This window comes from Callionymus lyra, chromosome 5 (genome assembly GCF_982586985.1).
Source record: "Callionymus lyra chromosome 5, fCalLyr1.hap1.1, whole genome shotgun sequence".
In the NCBI taxonomy this organism is placed as follows: Eukaryota; Metazoa; Chordata; class Actinopteri; order Syngnathiformes; family Callionymidae; genus Callionymus; species Callionymus lyra.
The window spans coordinates 24,725,661-24,741,140 of record NC_141822.1 but is presented as its reverse complement, the minus strand read 5'-3'; the positions used below and the strand labels follow the sequence as shown (position 1 = coordinate 24,741,140).

General features: G+C 41.4%; 3 protein-coding genes and 1 non-coding gene across 5 annotated transcripts; 2 read left to right on the top strand and 2 right to left on the bottom strand.

The window, feature by feature from the left end:
- Positions 1-3,314: 3,314 nt before the first annotated feature.
- Positions 3,315-5,776, bottom strand: nufip1 (nuclear FMR1 interacting protein 1). Its single transcript, XM_087792576.1, has 10 exons — positions 5,507-5,776; positions 5,327-5,412; positions 5,153-5,257; positions 5,022-5,084; positions 4,874-4,950; positions 4,709-4,801; positions 4,463-4,623; positions 4,239-4,352; positions 3,917-4,155; positions 3,315-3,859 (listed from the first exon to the last, which is right to left on the bottom strand). Exons 1-10 carry the CDS (start codon positions 5,694-5,696, stop codon positions 3,491-3,493), a joined length of 1,497 nt encoding a protein of 498 aa, XP_087648702.1. The 5' UTR covers positions 5,697-5,776; the 3' UTR covers positions 3,315-3,490.
- A 567-nt stretch (positions 5,777-6,343) lies between these two features.
- On the top strand, positions 6,344-10,172 carry nop58 (NOP58 ribonucleoprotein homolog (yeast)). Of its 2 annotated transcripts, none has more exons than XM_087791568.1 (15): positions 6,344-6,483; positions 6,840-6,916; positions 7,007-7,059; positions 7,223-7,347; positions 7,435-7,571; positions 7,771-7,835; positions 7,913-8,047; positions 8,123-8,268; positions 8,462-8,588; positions 8,778-8,941; positions 9,018-9,152; positions 9,329-9,390; positions 9,466-9,608; positions 9,681-9,826; positions 9,909-10,172. In XM_087791568.1, the coding sequence occupies exons 1-15, from the start codon at positions 6,439-6,441 to the stop codon at positions 9,960-9,962; spliced, it is 1,614 nt and encodes a 537-aa protein (XP_087647694.1). In that variant the 5' UTR covers positions 6,344-6,438; the 3' UTR covers positions 9,963-10,172. The 2 variants fall into 2 exon arrangements, with proteins under 2 accessions (XP_087647694.1, XP_087647693.1); XM_087791567.1 differs by having other exon boundaries at positions 9,675-9,826.
- On the top strand, positions 8,303-8,388 carry LOC148079876 (small nucleolar RNA SNORD11B). The gene has a single exon (XR_015711400.1). It is a non-coding gene; the product is annotated as a small nucleolar RNA SNORD11B (small nucleolar RNA).
- A 1,783-nt stretch (positions 10,173-11,955) lies between the features above and the next one.
- Positions 11,956-14,332, bottom strand: LOC148079874 (tubulin alpha chain-like). Its single transcript, XM_087791569.1, has 4 exons — positions 14,235-14,332; positions 13,265-13,487; positions 13,044-13,192; positions 11,956-12,976 (listed from the first exon to the last, which is right to left on the bottom strand). Exons 1-4 carry the CDS (start codon positions 14,235-14,237, stop codon positions 11,996-11,998), a joined length of 1,356 nt encoding a protein of 451 aa, XP_087647695.1. The 5' UTR covers positions 14,238-14,332; the 3' UTR covers positions 11,956-11,995.
- Between the last annotated feature and the right edge of the window lie 1,148 nt (positions 14,333-15,480).

The window sequence follows — 15,480 nt, the reverse complement described above, 5'->3', positions numbered from 1 at the left end:
GAAACGACAAGGAAATGAACACATACCTTATTTTCCGATATATGATCAAAATATTTCCACACGGCCGAAATCTTTTTTGCCGGAGGCTGTTCCATAATCTCTGACGACGATGAATGACAAAATACCTAAAATAAAAGTGAGGCGATTCTGTTGGCAGCGGCATCTCGTTGACAGATGCGCTTCCTTATGAACACAGTTTGGCGCGCAGGCGTCAGTTCGACACAGTTCGTTCAATTTCTAAAAGCGGTACGCGCACAGACACAGGGTTTTGCTCTATGAGCTCGACGCATGTGCCGACGCATCGGTGTTGCTGGACCCATCACTAGGAGATAGGCTCTAGCGAAGGTTGAGCCCAAGAAGCGCCCAAGAAAACACCCAGCGAAAGAGCCACTGAAGCTGCCACACCACGGGGGAAATGTGCCCTTAATTCGATAGGAGCCGATCCACCCGCTGAGGCCTGATAGGCCTGCATAATGGCCGATCTCACCCAATGAGAGACCTCTGAGGGGAGACCGGCTCACCCAGCCAACATCTACCGTGGCAAATGAATAAGGTATCCGAGCCGCCGAACAAGGCCAGGCACCGCACAACAAAACCCTCACAGGACAACATGTGAAGATGATCTTGACCCGGGTCCAAGTGCGGCGGCGGTTGGAAAGCCCGCAGCGTGAGAGTTGTTGCCCTGAAGGAGGAGCTCTACAGGAGGGCCATGTTGTCTGCAAGAGATACTTGGATCGCTGTCGCATACCTCATAGCAGATTGCCATGCAGCGAGCCAGTCGTCCTCCTCGTCGCAGTCTGTTCACAATCGAGGGACGACTCATCAGGGCTCAACAACCTTCTTCTTCTCATCACTTTGGAACATGATCTTGTCGAGTGTGCCGCACAGGAATGCCATGTTGTTTGCGAGGGAGACACTTATTAAACAACATTGCGTTTACCTGTCTTGATCATCATCATGATCTCTGAGGCGGCGTGAGTGGACAAGCCTCGGACGCTTCCCGTCGCTGAAGAGCCGTGGGAAGTGCTCGGCAAGCCACACAATAAAGTCATCATGTGATTTAGGCCTAGGCCACGAAGCAGACATGTGTGTCCTCCATCTCCAGGGAGTCAAAATTCATCCGCCATCGTTAGTGGCTAGTTCATTAAGTTTTCTCGGATACGAGGCAGGGCCTCGATGATAAACCAATAGCGAAGCGGTTAGAGGGCGGAGCAATGCCAAATGACGCGTAGAACCCCCCCCCCCCTTGATGTGGTGATTGGCTGGGAGATCTGCTGATGCCACACATGCATTATATTGAATTTTTGTACCATTTACTCGTACTGCCTCAGAAGGTGGTGCTATAGCTGTAAGACAAAGCATTATATGTTATGGAAAGCACTTTGAGGTTGAGACGCTTTTACACATTTGAATGAAATAATCTACCACATTTAGTCAGAGAAATAGAAAGCATTTCCCTTTCCAGATCGCTGTCTTCGTCAATTTCCATGGAAAACAAATTGGGATAATGTTAAAATAACATCCACAGCGCACACGTATATATAGAATAACCGATTACACCTGAGGATGTATTTGAGGCAGGTTTCACATCAGGGGTTGAGATGGATTCCTGTTTCTATTGGAGGTATTTTTGCAACTTGTGCATTTTTGTGCCTGGGGTACATGCTATTTTTCGAAATAAAAGAAGCACAGCCATCTTTTCTGTTTGCCCAAATCTCACCCCAGGTTGTATTTGCTTGTAAACCAAAGCCAACAATCTGGTCGTCCTCTGTTCTTGTCTAGGGCCTTTTTTCCGGCATTCTGGATTCATAATCGAGGAGGGAGCTTATTTCTTTAAAGGAGATGGCATAACTGATAAAGGAGAGTAAACGGTTCTTGTTTGTGCCTTAGGCAAGAAACACACCAGCATCCTCCTCCATCTTTTTATTCTTGATCAGATAGTGTGTAGCCAACATCATTTTCAAGAAGCCAGCGAAAAGACTTGCCCTTGTACTTGCCAAACTGCAGCACATATTCTCCAAACACCTCCGTCTTGTCAGAAGCATCGCCTTCCCTTTGGCGGACCACAACGAGGGCTTTTTCTCTCACAAGTCCTTCATTAATGGGCAAAGACTTGTCCTGTAGAGATGGGTTGCTCTTTATCAGTTGGATCCTGTCGCAGATATCCAAGTGGACCTTTCCAAATGGTAACTGCCACTTTTCCAGGAAAGAAATGAATGTCACATTGTTTCACACATACCAAAGACTCACAGCGAGACTGGGGTTCGATTCCCCAACGGGGAGACTTCTTTTTCACTTAATTTTATCATTTTAAAACATTTTTATTTTTTACCGTGGAGGCATGAATTGTTCAATTATGTTTAAATAATGTCTCTTGACAGGGATTTGATCGCAATTCAGCCTTTAAATTTCAACCTGCTGCTTTGGGGGGAAATGGAGCGAAAAGATTCTAATCGAGAAGAGTCTAATCTATGTTAATCTTTAGACTTAGATTGTGTAATCTTGCGCTTTCTTTTTATAGACACTTTGTTCTTGTTCTTATTTTTTATGAATCTATCGTCTGTGTTGCTGTGTTTTGACTGGAAAACTATTTCCTGAAGGAAACCTCCGGAGGGATCAATAAAGTTGTATTGATTAAGTTTTATCTAACGTAATATCAGTAAAGCTGTCTGACGATTCCGCGATGAATCGTCTCACCCCACTTTACTAGTGCGCATAATGACCGAACATTACGGCAGCAGTGGAAGCAATGTCCGGGAAGTTGATTATATAATCTAATTCTTTTACGTCATGAAAGATGCTTGTGGAAGCGTCTGAAGCTATACTCCAGTCTAAATCTAGCCACTTTGTAGACACTTTTATTCTTATATTACTATATACAAACAAGTGGTGTTTAGTAAAATAAATTAAAATTTCAAGACATTAAATATACACAGAAAGAAAAAACAAGATCCCACTTAAAATAATAATAGTAATAAGATTTGGTACATTTTCAAGAGAACAAGCAAGATATTCTTGGCACCATTTAAAAGGGGAATAAACGGGTATTCCAATCATAAGATTGACTTCCAAGAAGCATTGTTAAAACAAGGAAACAATCTAAACACAATTATGATCACAATTTTATGTAAAATTATTCTTAAATATTTAACTTACAAGTTCCCAACAAATTGGAAAAATGTAAGCTTTTCATTTTTTCCACCACCATTTGCAATGTCAAAATTAAAACTTATGAATATAAATCTAACCTTTAACAACTTTCTTTTATCAGATATGCAGGCAGAAAATCTTAACGGACAGATATTGTACCACAATTCACAGCTTGTAGCGCAACAATTTATTTTACAAGACAAACGGTGTTTCCTTGAAACACCCATAGTGATAAACAATATGATTAAGCAAATTAAGTACTCCATACCATCAATACATGTTTGAAGAAAATAAAATGTGTAATAATACAAAATAAAAACTATAACAATATACTTGCATCCTATCCTGTGACCACATGGTTCTCCCATATTTCATCATCATACACGTGTGCAGACGCTGAACTTAAATTTGTTTCAGGATCCGAGTTTTCTTCCGTGCTCGAGATCAAAGCTTCAGTTGTGTGAGCTTTGGACGGGCAAACATTCTCACTTTGGTCCCAACAGTGTGTGGAGACATTTGTGCTGCCAACAGTTGTGCGCTCTCTAGAAACGAGAGAGGAGCGCTGAGATGATGACCTGTCACTGGGCTGCTCAGAGATCGACTCTCCGTTTTGAGGCCCACTTTCATGCATGAAGAAGTTGTTTCGTACGACAAAACGCACACACTGCAGTAGGACGTTCCTCTCATGGCGGATGTCCGTGGCAAGCAACTAAAAGAAAAAGATTAATGTTAAACTTTTTTTTACTTCTTCGGAATTATTTTTTACCATCTCAAGTAGGGTCGGGCGTCTTTGCTGTGGTGTATCTTGTCGCCGTCCTCCTCCTCTTCCCATCCTTCCGCCCCTCCCTCCTCTGCCACGTCCCCCTCTCTGGTTAGTCTGATATGAATGACATGTCATATTTGAAGACGTCTCGGTGGATTTAAGATCCGTGTGCTGGGGCCTGATTGTGTTGAGCATGTCCTGGTTCTCCTGTACAACCTCCATGGCTCTTTGGAGAGGCAGCGCTAAAACAGACATAACAAGTTAAAAATAATTATTTTAATCAAAGTTAAGATTGATGAAAAAAGAGTAGTGAAAGTATTCACACCTCCTGGCTCCTCATCGCTCTCGCTTGCAGAACCATAGCTGGCAACCAAAGACGCAAGTGCTGAGCTCGTCTGTTTAGGCGGCAGAACAACCGAAGGCTCATCTTTGTCAGAGTCTGGAAGTCATGGAAAACTAAATTTTAATATACAACAACTACAATAAAAAGAAGGTGAGATTTGTGCTTTTTCTTTTAATATTAAACCCATTTTCACTCTGTTCACTGACCGTGATCGTTGCTAGCAAGAGCTCCCAGTGGATCGCTCTCTGCCCCGGGCCTGGTGAGTGGGGGGGGTCTCTCTGCAGGGTCACGGTCCGACATTCCTTGATTATATCGCCCTCTGTTCCCCCGAAACCATCGTCGCCCTCGTCCCCTGCCTCTCATGCGCCTGTCAATTTATCAGATGAATGATTTAAAAGGACAAAATGTACTGAAGATGTTCAATTTCTAGTTATTAATAGTCTAATAAATACCCAAATTGAGCAGTTTCCAGTACAGCTCCCGTCGCCTCCTGCTGCGTCTTAATCTTCTGTTTTTTCTCTATGTTATTCACCGTCGGGTAGTTCCTTTAATGATGGGAACACATTACAGTTGAAAAACCAACTTTTTTGTCCAGAGATATTTTAACAAACAACAACCTTCTCCTCTCCTCTCGCCACTTGGCGATCTCCTCTGGCGTGTCGAGTTTAATTCTCTTCTTCCCAGGCGCGTGGTTCTACGGTGTGGACATTAAACAACAGAATAAGAAGGGAAAATAAACAGTTATATGTGCAAAAATATACTTACATTTTTCCAATGGATGCTCACTATTTTTTCGTGAGCTGTGAAACTGCAGTCAGGAACAGAACACTGAGGAAAAAAATATGTAAAAATGTCAAGGATTGCATTTTTAAAAGAATGCCGTGTTGAATGTTTACCTTGACGTGTTGAGCCATGTGTTCGTCATACTTGTCATGGGTTTTAAAACCACGGTCACAGGTGTCACAGAAGAAAGGACATTCAGATTCTTTCTTGTTCTGTGACTGAAATAAAAGTAGGATCTCAGAATTTAAAAAAATATATTATTTGTCATATGCGAGGTCATTACTTACACTTTTCCAATAGTTTCCTTGGGGGCTGGAGTTGTGCCACCCTCCTCTGGGTCCAGTCTGATGCCATCCACGACCAGAGTTCTGAGCTAAAGGAGGAAAAGATTCGATGTTAACATAAACAAATCACTTGTCATAACAAATAATGTCGTTTGTGCGACTGCTGTGCGTGATTCCCTTCACCTGCTTGAGATGCAACGGTACCCTGGTACCAGTTAGCGGAGGTTCTATTCGAACCCCAGCTGGTCTCGGTCGGTGAGTCGGTCCAACTCCACATGCTGGCGTGGAAGGTGCTTCGAGGAGGCAAACTGAACGAGTTCGCGGCGGGACAGTCGAAGTCCGGCGACGGATAATGCACCGGTTCACTCATCATGAACTTCTTTAGAGCAGTTGGAAAAAGAAAAGCAATATAAATCCAGGTAGAGCAGAAACATGGGATCCCACATGTGCTGGCTGCCTTGTTTTTCCTGTGCTGTGACGTCACTTCCGATACGTTTTAATAAGAGAAAGTAATTAACTAAATAAGTAATATTATGCAACAGGGATGTGACAACATTACCATTCCTGGTTTAAATATTTTAGAGAAATGCATACATAAAAAAAAGAAGAAAAGAAAAGAAAGAAAAAAGAAACGCATGGTGTGGGTTGCCAGATCGAGAAAATCAAACTCAGTTGAAAATGAAATTTTACTTTATAAAAAGAGATTTAAATTACTTAGATGCTGAATTTAAAATAACTATAGTGGCCTATATTCATTCAGTACGCATTTAAGCTACAGTATACCAAATTATGTATAGATACGATCGATTATAATTTAAAGTTTATGTATAAATGTTGAATTTATAAATGTTTTACATCAATCAAATTTTGTTTATTAGTATTAAATAAATTATTGGGGAGTAATAAAAGGGAATAACGGGCGAAAGAACAGTGCCGATTGAGTTCGTTTACGTTTTTCAGGATAGTATAACAGACCTGGCAACCAGGAAGCTCAGTCCTCCAGCAGAAGCCACATGGTCTTCATTTTAGTCAGACATCGTGGTGCAGCAGAGGAGCTGGTCTGCTGATGGTGGAGTTTTAGTCTCGAACTAAACCATCTTACAACAGCTGCCAAAATGCTAGTCCTGTTTGAAACCGCGGCCGGTTATGCAATATTCAAAGTAAGTCGTAATGTTTTTTTCTTGTGGTGGATTGTTTTAAAAGTGTGCTATTGCAGGTTAGCCACCGAGTTAGGTATTGCTATTACCTTTTTATGTGCATTCAAACTGAAGAAACGTCTTAAAGTAGTATCTGATCGTCCAAACAAAGAGTCGTTGATTTAATGTGATTCTTCTCCTGACCGTAAAACCTGATGCTAAGTTAGCATTGCCGCCTTTGGGCCTAGAAACCACGTGTGAGCACCATCCTCGTGTTTTGCTCTCACGTTTTCTGCCAGATTCTAAATAACTTTATCTTAGTCATAATAAATTGATTCACGTCTTACTTGCTATCATATTGAACATATCATTTTCTTTAGGTTCTAGATGAATCCAAACTGGAACAAGTGGATAGCCTTTTTAAGGAGTTTCAAACTCCCGAGAAGGCGAACAAAGTGTAAGTTTTTTAAAAGTTTTTTTTTTATTTGTGACTTCTTTTGGGCAACTGGCTCTAACGTTTAATCATTTCTTTCATTGTATTTGACAGTTTGAAGCTTAAGCACTTTGAAAAGTTTCAAGACACTACAGAGGCCTTGGCAGGTAAGATTTTAAATAATATATTCTTAATGTTTTCATCGGTCTGTGTCTGATCTGATGTCAAATGTGTGATTTGTTGGTGTCTATAATGCAAGAATCCCTGATCAAGTTACAACAAAATAAAACGCATTTCATACTAACAATGGTTATTATCTTCTGCCAACAGCTGCCACTGCTCTTGTTGAGGGCAAAGTTGGAAAGCGTTTAAGTTCTGTGCTGAAGAAGATTTTTGCAAAGGAAGCACACGAGCAGTTGGCTGTCAGCGATGCCAAACTTGGAGGCGCAATTAAAGTATGGACCCACAATAAATAAAACCTGTAAACCGTGTGGGTTTTATTTCATCTAACTAATGTTTTCCTTGTCATTATTGTTGTACAGGATAAGCTGGAGTTGACCTGTGTATACAGTCCAGCGGTTGCCGAGTTGATGCGATGCATCAGAGGTCAGATGGATAGTCTGATCACTGGACTTCCTCCTCGAGAGATGAGTGCCATGTCTCTGGGTCTGGCTCACAGGTCGGTCGCTTAAATGCATATTGAATTTATATTCCTGGAGGTGCTAATGATTAGACTTGCTGACTGAAATCATCTTGTAGATAAAACAACAAGCATTCGTCACTACCACTGAGGCTCATGTTCCCTTTTGTGCAATACTGCCTTATCCCCAGTAGGTGGTGTGAGACGCTAACATGGTTGCCTTTTATCTGTCCTTTAGTCTTTCAAGATACAAGCTGAAGTTCAGCCCTGACAAAGTGGACACGATGATTGTTCAGGCCATATGTAAGATATTAATTGATCATTACAATAAAAACCTTCTGTATACATTTTTAATAATAACATTTCTATGAACTCTACAGCTCTCTTGGATGACCTGGATAAAGAGCTGAACAATTACATCATGCGCTGCAGGGAGTGGTATGGCTGGCACTTTCCAGAACTGGGAAAAATTGTCACCGACAACCTGGCTTACTGCAAAACTGTAATGAAAATAGGTAAAGTGTGGGGTGGAGGGGAAGGTATCCCTCTTGACACGGTCGCCACAACTAATTTGACCTTGTACCCTGCAGGTGATCGGACAAATGTGGCTGGATCCGATCTGTCGGAGACTATTCCTGAGGAAATCGAAGCTGAGGTCAAACTTGCTGCGGAGATATCCATGGGCACCGAAGTGTCGGAGCAGGACATTTCCAACATCAAACACCTCTGCGATCAGGTTTGTCTTCCTCACCTGTACTTTACCTCCAGTTGCACTGTGTTGATGATACTGACTGGTTGTCATTAGCCTGAAGTTCTAAATGTGGGTTTTTCAGTCACTACCTCTTCTGAGCAGTTTACTATAAGCTGTACAATGACCAACTTTTCAAGGGTTTTTTCAGCAACTAAATTAAGATTTTCTTCTTTTTTAGGTGATTGAAATTTCCGAGTATCGCACTCAGCTGTACGACTACCTGAAAAACCGAATGATGGCCATTGCCCCCAATCTGACCGTGATGGTGGGCGAGCTGGTTGGCGCCCGTCTCATCTCCCATGCTGGTAAGTAAAGGGGGAGGGGTTGGGCTGATGAGTAAACAGGGAAGCGTTGATGATAACGGCAGTCTTGTCATTTAACTGAAAACATCTGATGAGTTCTAGTCACTACCTCTTCTGAGCTTTAGTAACTTGCATAAGTAATACTTGCCCAAGAGAAAATTGCTAACCTTCAGGTTTCTTTTTACACCCAAGGGTCCTTGTTGAATCTGGCTAAGCATCCAGCCTCAACCGTGCAGATCCTTGGAGCAGAAAAGGCTCTGTTCAGAGCCCTGAAGACCCGTAAAGACACGCCCAAGTACGGTCTGATCTACCATGCCTCTTTGGTCGGCCAGACCTCAGCCAAGAACAAGGGCAAGGTAAGTTTTGTGCTAGTGAGGCAGGTTGCCAGCACGTCCACGATGAACTTTCATGACCTGTTATTTACTTGTCTAGATCTCCAGAATGTTGGCAGCCAAAGCTGCATTGGCTATTCGCTATGATGCGCTGGGTGAGGACACAAACGCCGAAATGGGAGCAGAAAACCGTGCCAAGCTAGAAGCCAGACTTCGCCAGCTGGAAGAGAAAGGAGTAAGTGTTGATGTGAATGTTTGGGTGATTCACTTTGAAAAGTATCTTGAGGGAATCTTGCATCATTTATTTTCCCCACCCAACCTTATGATTTAGCAACTTTGTCTTACGCTAGCTTTTTTAAAAAAAAAAAACACTTTCATGCTCTAGGTCTAATTGCTGTCTTCCCTTTTCAGATTAGAAGAATCAGTGGTACAGGCAAATCGATGGCTAAAGCTGATGTTTACCAACACAAGAGGTCAGTGTGTCTGTCCAAACTTGGGTTCTCTGCTGCTGATGCTGCTGCATGCTAACATAAATGCACATCCAATAGTGAGGTGAAGGTCTATGATCCGTCTGGAGATTCAACCATTCCCTCCACGTCAAAAAAGAGGAAGTTTGAGGAGGTGGAGGAAGAGGATGTGCCTGTCACACCCAAGGTCAAGTCAAAGAAGGCCAAAAAAGCAGCAGTGGAAGGTAAGGGAAAGTTTCACAGATTTAATGTGCAGAACCCAAGGGACTTAACCTAGTTTTGTCATGCAGAACCAGCAGCAGAAGAGGAGGAAGAAGAAGCAGCGGCTGAAGTCGTAGAAGAGACTCCCAAGAAAAAGAAAAAGAAGAAGAAGGTTAAGGCAGTGGAGGAAGAGGAGCCGGAGGTTGAGATGAAGGAAGAAGAGGAGGAAGTTGTGACAAAGGTGAGTTTCTTGGTGCCTCTTGTGAGTTTACGTATAATGCAGATTAACAGTTAATCAATGTTTGTTTTTGTTTTTTTTCCAGTCTGCAAAAAAGAAAAAGAAGAAAAAGGTGAAAGAAGAGGCAGAAGATGACTGAAGTGTGGCGTCCAAATTTTTATTTTTGTCATTTTAGTTTGTATTGTATCAAAAAAGCGATTTATAACTGGGACTGAACGCATTATATAGTTCTGGAATGTTTTTCCATCTTAGTTTGTCATCTATGTTATAACAATCAGGAAACTGTCTGATTTACATGAGCTGGTCTGAGAAGTTCTGGGGAAAATAAACATTTTCTTTCTTTTTTTAACTTGTGGTTTTCTTCTTTGGTAAAACTTTTGTCTGTCATGTTTGAGAGGTTATTTTCTGTACTGCCAACAAAAAAATACTATTATGTTCAGGGACTGGAGGTTAGGGGAGGCATTCAATCTCCCTCGTATAAAAAAAAAAAGGAAAACGCTATTTAAAAACTACATTTTGGCTTTAAATAAAAAGTTCTTTGCATGTTTCCCATGCTTATTTTGACCCCTTTAATATTTATCTTTTCATGATGAACCCTTTTTGCGTAAACGACGAATCACAAGCCACCATGCAATATTAACCAATGAGAAGCAACAAAAGGTGGGTCTATCTTTCATTACAGGATCACTATTGTCAACATGCGATCCAGACACAAACTTCAACTGGAGAGTTCTTGCTAAACTTTCAGTAGGAGGAAATAACCATTCGGCTTTCAAATTAAGAGCGTTAAATCGGATGTGTCTTCCTTGTAATCCTCTATTATCACGGTCATACTCTATACTGTTTAAAATCCAAGTTTGCATATTCCATTTTACCAATTATTTACTAGTTGGCAGACCCACCAACTAGAGGGTGTTGTGGTTAAGGGTCAAAACGCCCAGTGAAGGTTGGGGACCACCTGATGACCTCTCTCCCAGGCCAAGGCTTCACCCATTAGAAATGGGTGTACTGTATACTAGCAACCCAGGTGTATTATGCAACTAGTTCATTTTTTCTTTTTCATGTTTAAAACGAATTTTCAGCCAATTGAAAGGTCTTAAATCATTAAATTTGGTACGTCTAAGATTTTGAATATAGAGTTTAAAATGAATTAAAACCTAATATTTCAGCTACTCATGTCAATGTCAACGGTTTAAGGCCAATATTATCAACAATCAATGACTGACATAGATTGAGAGGATGTAGACTAACACCCCACAAAATATCAGTTATTCAATATAGACTTTGTTAAATTATATATATATATTTTTAACGATCTTCATAAAACATTGTCAAAGATGACAGATCATTAACAAATTTCACCTAAGACCCTGCGTGTGTGTGAAGCATGCTGATGATATGAAATAACCGGTAGTCCGTTTAATAAGTTACCATTCTGGGTTTATATACTTGTATCTGACACTTAAGGAGTCAGTGCCTCACCAACCATGAACCTCACTGATTTTGTTTACACTGGCATGAGTTTTTGATTGACATCAGTATCATGCCTATTAAACTTGAAACCATGTTGTAGTTTAAAATAAGGTATATTGTAATGCATGAGTATACTAACTTTTTACAAGGGAGGCCATTATTTTATCTTAAGCACCAGTGTTTAAGTGGTTGGTCACATAACTAATGTTTTAATGGGTCATGTAAACAATGAAGCTTTTGGGGACACTTAGATTAAGGTCACAATGTCTACAAAAAGCTGTCTCGTAGACAAGTTTAATCCTCTACATATGTGGGGCTTTTTTGCAGGATCCCGAATACATTTTAAAAGGTGAAGTTCCCTGAAGCATGCGTTGCTGCAAGAACACTTCCAACTTTGGGTACAATCGTTTTGAATAGGCATGCATTTATCTGCAGCCAAATCTATGGTTTGTTACCAAAGTAGCCTTTGTGCCAATTAAAAATAAATCTAGTCATCTATTAAAGAACATGAACTAGAATTTATTATATATAAAGTATTTTTAATAGTGTAAAAAAAAAAAATCCCTGAAGGTCACAGTGTGCCCTTGGAGAAGCTAGCAGTTGAATAAAAGGTTGGTGAAGTCTGCAATGGATGAACAAATTCAAAGTGAAACAGGCAGTTCAATGCATTCTCTTTATTAACGGTTGGACATCCTTCATCTAATACTCCTCATTATCTTCCTCATCGTCGTCGCCAACGCTGTCAGTGCCGACCTCTTCATAATCCTTCTCCAGGGCGGCCATGTCCTCTCTGGCCTCGGAGAACTCTCCCTCCTCCATTCCCTCACCGACGTACCAGTGGACGAAGGCCCTCTTGGCGTACATGAGGTCGAACTTGTGGTCCAGTCGGGCCCAGGCCTCAGCGATGGCGGTGGTGTTGCTCAGCATGCACACTGCCCTCTGCACCTTGGCCAGGTCTCCTCCTGGGACCACAGTGGGGGGCTGGTAGTTGATGCCCACCTTGAACCCAGTAGGGCACCAGTCCACGAACTGGATGGAGCGCTTGGTTTTGATGGTTGCAATGGCAGAGTTGACATCTTTGGGCACCACGTCACCGCGGTACAGAAGGCAACAGGCCATGTACTTGCCGTGACGGGGGTCGCACTTCACCATCTGGTTGGCTGGCTCGAAGCAGGCATTGGTAATATCGGCAACCGACAGCTGCTCGTGATAGGCCTTCTCTGCTGAGATCACGGGGGCGTATGTGGCCAGAGGGAAGTGGATTCGTGGGTAGGGAACCAAGTTAGTCTGGAACTCTGTCAGGTCCACGTTTAAGGCACCGTCAAACCTTAGAGAGGCGGTGATGGATGACACGATCTGACCAATCAACCTGTTGAGGTTGGTGTATGACGGGCGTTCAATGTCCAGGTTTCTGCGGCAGATATCGTAGATGGCCTCGTTGTCGACCATGAAAGCACAGTCGGAGTGCTCCAGGGTGGTGTGGGTGGTCAGGATGGAGTTGTACGGCTCGACCACAGCTGTGGACACCTGAGGTGCGGGGTAAACCGCAAACTCAAGCTTGGACTTCTTGCCATAGTCGACGGAGAGACGCTCCATCAGCAGGGAAGTGAAACCGGAGCCGGTTCCACCTCCAAAGGAGTGGAAGATAAGGAATCCTTGAAGTCCAGTACATTGGTCCGCCTGAGGGTCACCAGTGTTAATGATCAAACTAAAAATCAGACATGATATTACAAGAAAATGAACGCACCAATTTACGAGTCCTGTCAAGAACCAGGTCAATGATCTCCTTTCCTACTGTGTAGTGACCACGGGCGTAGTTGTTGGCAGCATCCTCCTTACCGGTGATCAGTTGTTCAGGGTGGAAGAGCTGACGGTAGGTTCCTGTACGCACTTCATCTGTTGGAAGAGGAAAAAATGTTAGACACTCATAATTAAGACTTTAAAGTACCAAAAAAAGAGTGTATTTACCGATCACTGTTGGCTCCAGGTCGACAAACACAGCCCTGGGCACGTGCTTCCCTGCACCAGTCTCACTGAAGAAGGTGTTGAAGGAGTCATCTCCTCCGCCGATGGTCTTGTCACTGGGCATCTGACCGTCCGGCTGGATGCCATGTTCCAGACAGTAAAGCTCCCAGCAGGCATTTCCCATCTGGGCCCCGGCTTGGCCGACATGCATTGAAATACACTCACGCTGTAAAGAAATTGAAAAAAAAAAGATTAAAAATTATAAGTTACTTTAATACAATTCGTAATTAAATTAATCTGTACTTTATTAACAGTCTGTTCAAACCACAACGTGTAGTTTCCGTGTAAGTATTTAAAAAAAATGTAAATTTGTAAATACATTTTCATAAATTAAATTCTTATATAAAATGATAAATGTTAATCCGGGTCTTTCAACCGCAGTAACGGTTGGTTTAGCGCGGGAAGAATCCCGCTAAAGCCTAGAGCGCGTCATGGCCCCCACCCTCCTGTGCTACATTCACGGACAGGGCGTAGTCCGAGATCCCTCCCACTCGAAGACAAAGAACGGAAACGGTAAAATTAAAATTAAATGAAAAAAATCCGTTTAGGAGGTACAGACGCACTAGTATTTGATGAAGAGTTTGATACGATAACGATTCGACATTTTGTTCATTTTTTTCGACGACATATTTCCGCTGCGTTTTAACTGCGACATTCTTGTTGCGCATGTCGTATTGTCTCGGCCGTAAAACGCACCACGCGGTACTTTTCCACTGAAATCGAATAAAAAAAAACGTACAAAAACGTTTCACGATAATATTGAACGAGTAAAGATGAGGTCGATGGGTATAAAAAACGGCTCAGTTAAAAAAAAAAAGATTCAGTTACAGATTAATACAAAGACTAGATGTAGACATTTCGGTGTAGCTCGTTTTTTTTAAATATATATAACGGAAAAAATTGAATGACTCACCATTTTGAAAAGTCTTTTTCCTGCCTACCGATGCTCAAGAGTCGGATGAGGAGTGAAGAACAGAAGCTGCGGCTGTTCGTGGGTGTATTTATATCCGAGGAGGCGGAGCCAGTAGACGTTTCAAATCCGCACTTCTTCTGCGAATGTGTGGCGATGGGTGCTCACTACCGCCCCCATTCTTTTTAATGGTGTCACGGCACATATGACAAGGCATTTTCTTTTTAAAAAATGTGCATTTGGTTAAAAAATACATTCATTCTGATCTCAAACCATGCCTTTTTTTTGTTTGTTGCATACAGTCGTACTGAAAGTTGAGAGTGAAATCCATGTTTTGGTGCATATAGTATTACTTTGAGCGTATTCTAGGAATAGATAAATGCATGTAGAAGCAATGACTTTTCATTTTGTGGAGTTCAATCCTATTTTTATTATTTAAGTGTAAAGTAACAGTGCAAGTCGTGTTGAAAACATCATGTCAACTGTTGAATTGTGCGTTTGTAGTATTGTGAAATGGAATACACGTTTAATTTAGTTTCCATGTTAAATTCATGGAAGTAAATGTGTGCCATCTGACTTTGAATATAAAATTCTTACCCTGAATTTTTCACAGCATCAAAATCGGACTTTAAAATGTGAAAAACCATAAAATTTCAAGCACTGTTGGTGTTATTTTTTCTATCTATTTTTTCTTAACCCGTGTGTTATCCCAGGGTCAAGGAGACCCAGAAACAACATAAAGGATACCACAAACCCATTTGTTTTCAGGCCTCTTTGTCACCTTCACCCTCAGATACCACAAAGGTTAATGCATTAATACATTTAGTGTACAATGTAATGTGTACAATAGTTCAATGTAAAAAAAAAAAAATCTATGTTAAAATAAATTCGATGCAAAAAAAAATCTGTGTAATTAAAATGAAATGTGAATAAATTCAATGTAAGAAGTTTGATGTAAAAAAAAGTACAGTGTTAACATCTGGGCAACCAAGGAGAAGCAATCCATCCCAGCTGTTAGGCTGCGTCACACGAAGGTCACAGGAAGTAGGAGTGAGCCATTTATTTGTGTTCATAACATTGCATAATAGATATTACTCGACACATTGCACATCACGTAAAATCTTTAATGACATCTCATTCATCTTCACTGAATATATTTATAGATTCATCTTGACACTAAATTTATTCAAGCATTAAAAAAAGGAGACCACAAAAAACAACAACTATGCTTAAAATTAAAAAATCTGTA

Excerpts from the sequence above, each read along its gene's own strand:
- LOC148079874 (XM_087791569.1), bottom strand. Across the intron at positions 13,193-13,264 it reads CCTGGAGCCAACAGTGATCG|ATGAAGTGCGTACAGGAACC; the intron begins GTAAATACACTC and ends CTCTTCCAACAG. Across the intron at positions 12,977-13,043 it reads TTGACAGGACTCGTAAATTG|GCGGACCAATGTACTGGACT; the intron begins GTGCGTTCATTT and ends GGTGACCCTCAG.
- nufip1 (XM_087792576.1), bottom strand. The coding sequence starts at position 5,696 with ATGATGAGTGAACCGGTGCATTATCCGTCGCCGGACTTCGACTGTCCC. Across the intron at positions 4,624-4,708 it reads CTGGAAACTGCTCAATTTGG|GCGCATGAGAGGCAGGGGAC; the intron begins GTATTTATTAGA and ends ATAAATTGACAG. Across the intron at positions 4,156-4,238 it reads GAGCGATGAGGAGCCAGGAG|CGCTGCCTCTCCAAAGAGCC; the intron begins GTGTGAATACTT and ends TGTCTGTTTTAG.
- nop58 (XM_087791567.1), top strand. The coding sequence starts at position 6,439 with ATGCTAGTCCTGTTTGAAACCGCGGCCGGTTATGCAATATTCAAA. Across the intron at positions 8,048-8,122 it reads CAAAACTGTAATGAAAATAG|GTGATCGGACAAATGTGGCT; the intron begins GTAAAGTGTGGG and ends TGTACCCTGCAG. Across the intron at positions 9,153-9,328 it reads GCCAGCTGGAAGAGAAAGGA|ATTAGAAGAATCAGTGGTAC; the intron begins GTAAGTGTTGAT and ends TTCCCTTTTCAG.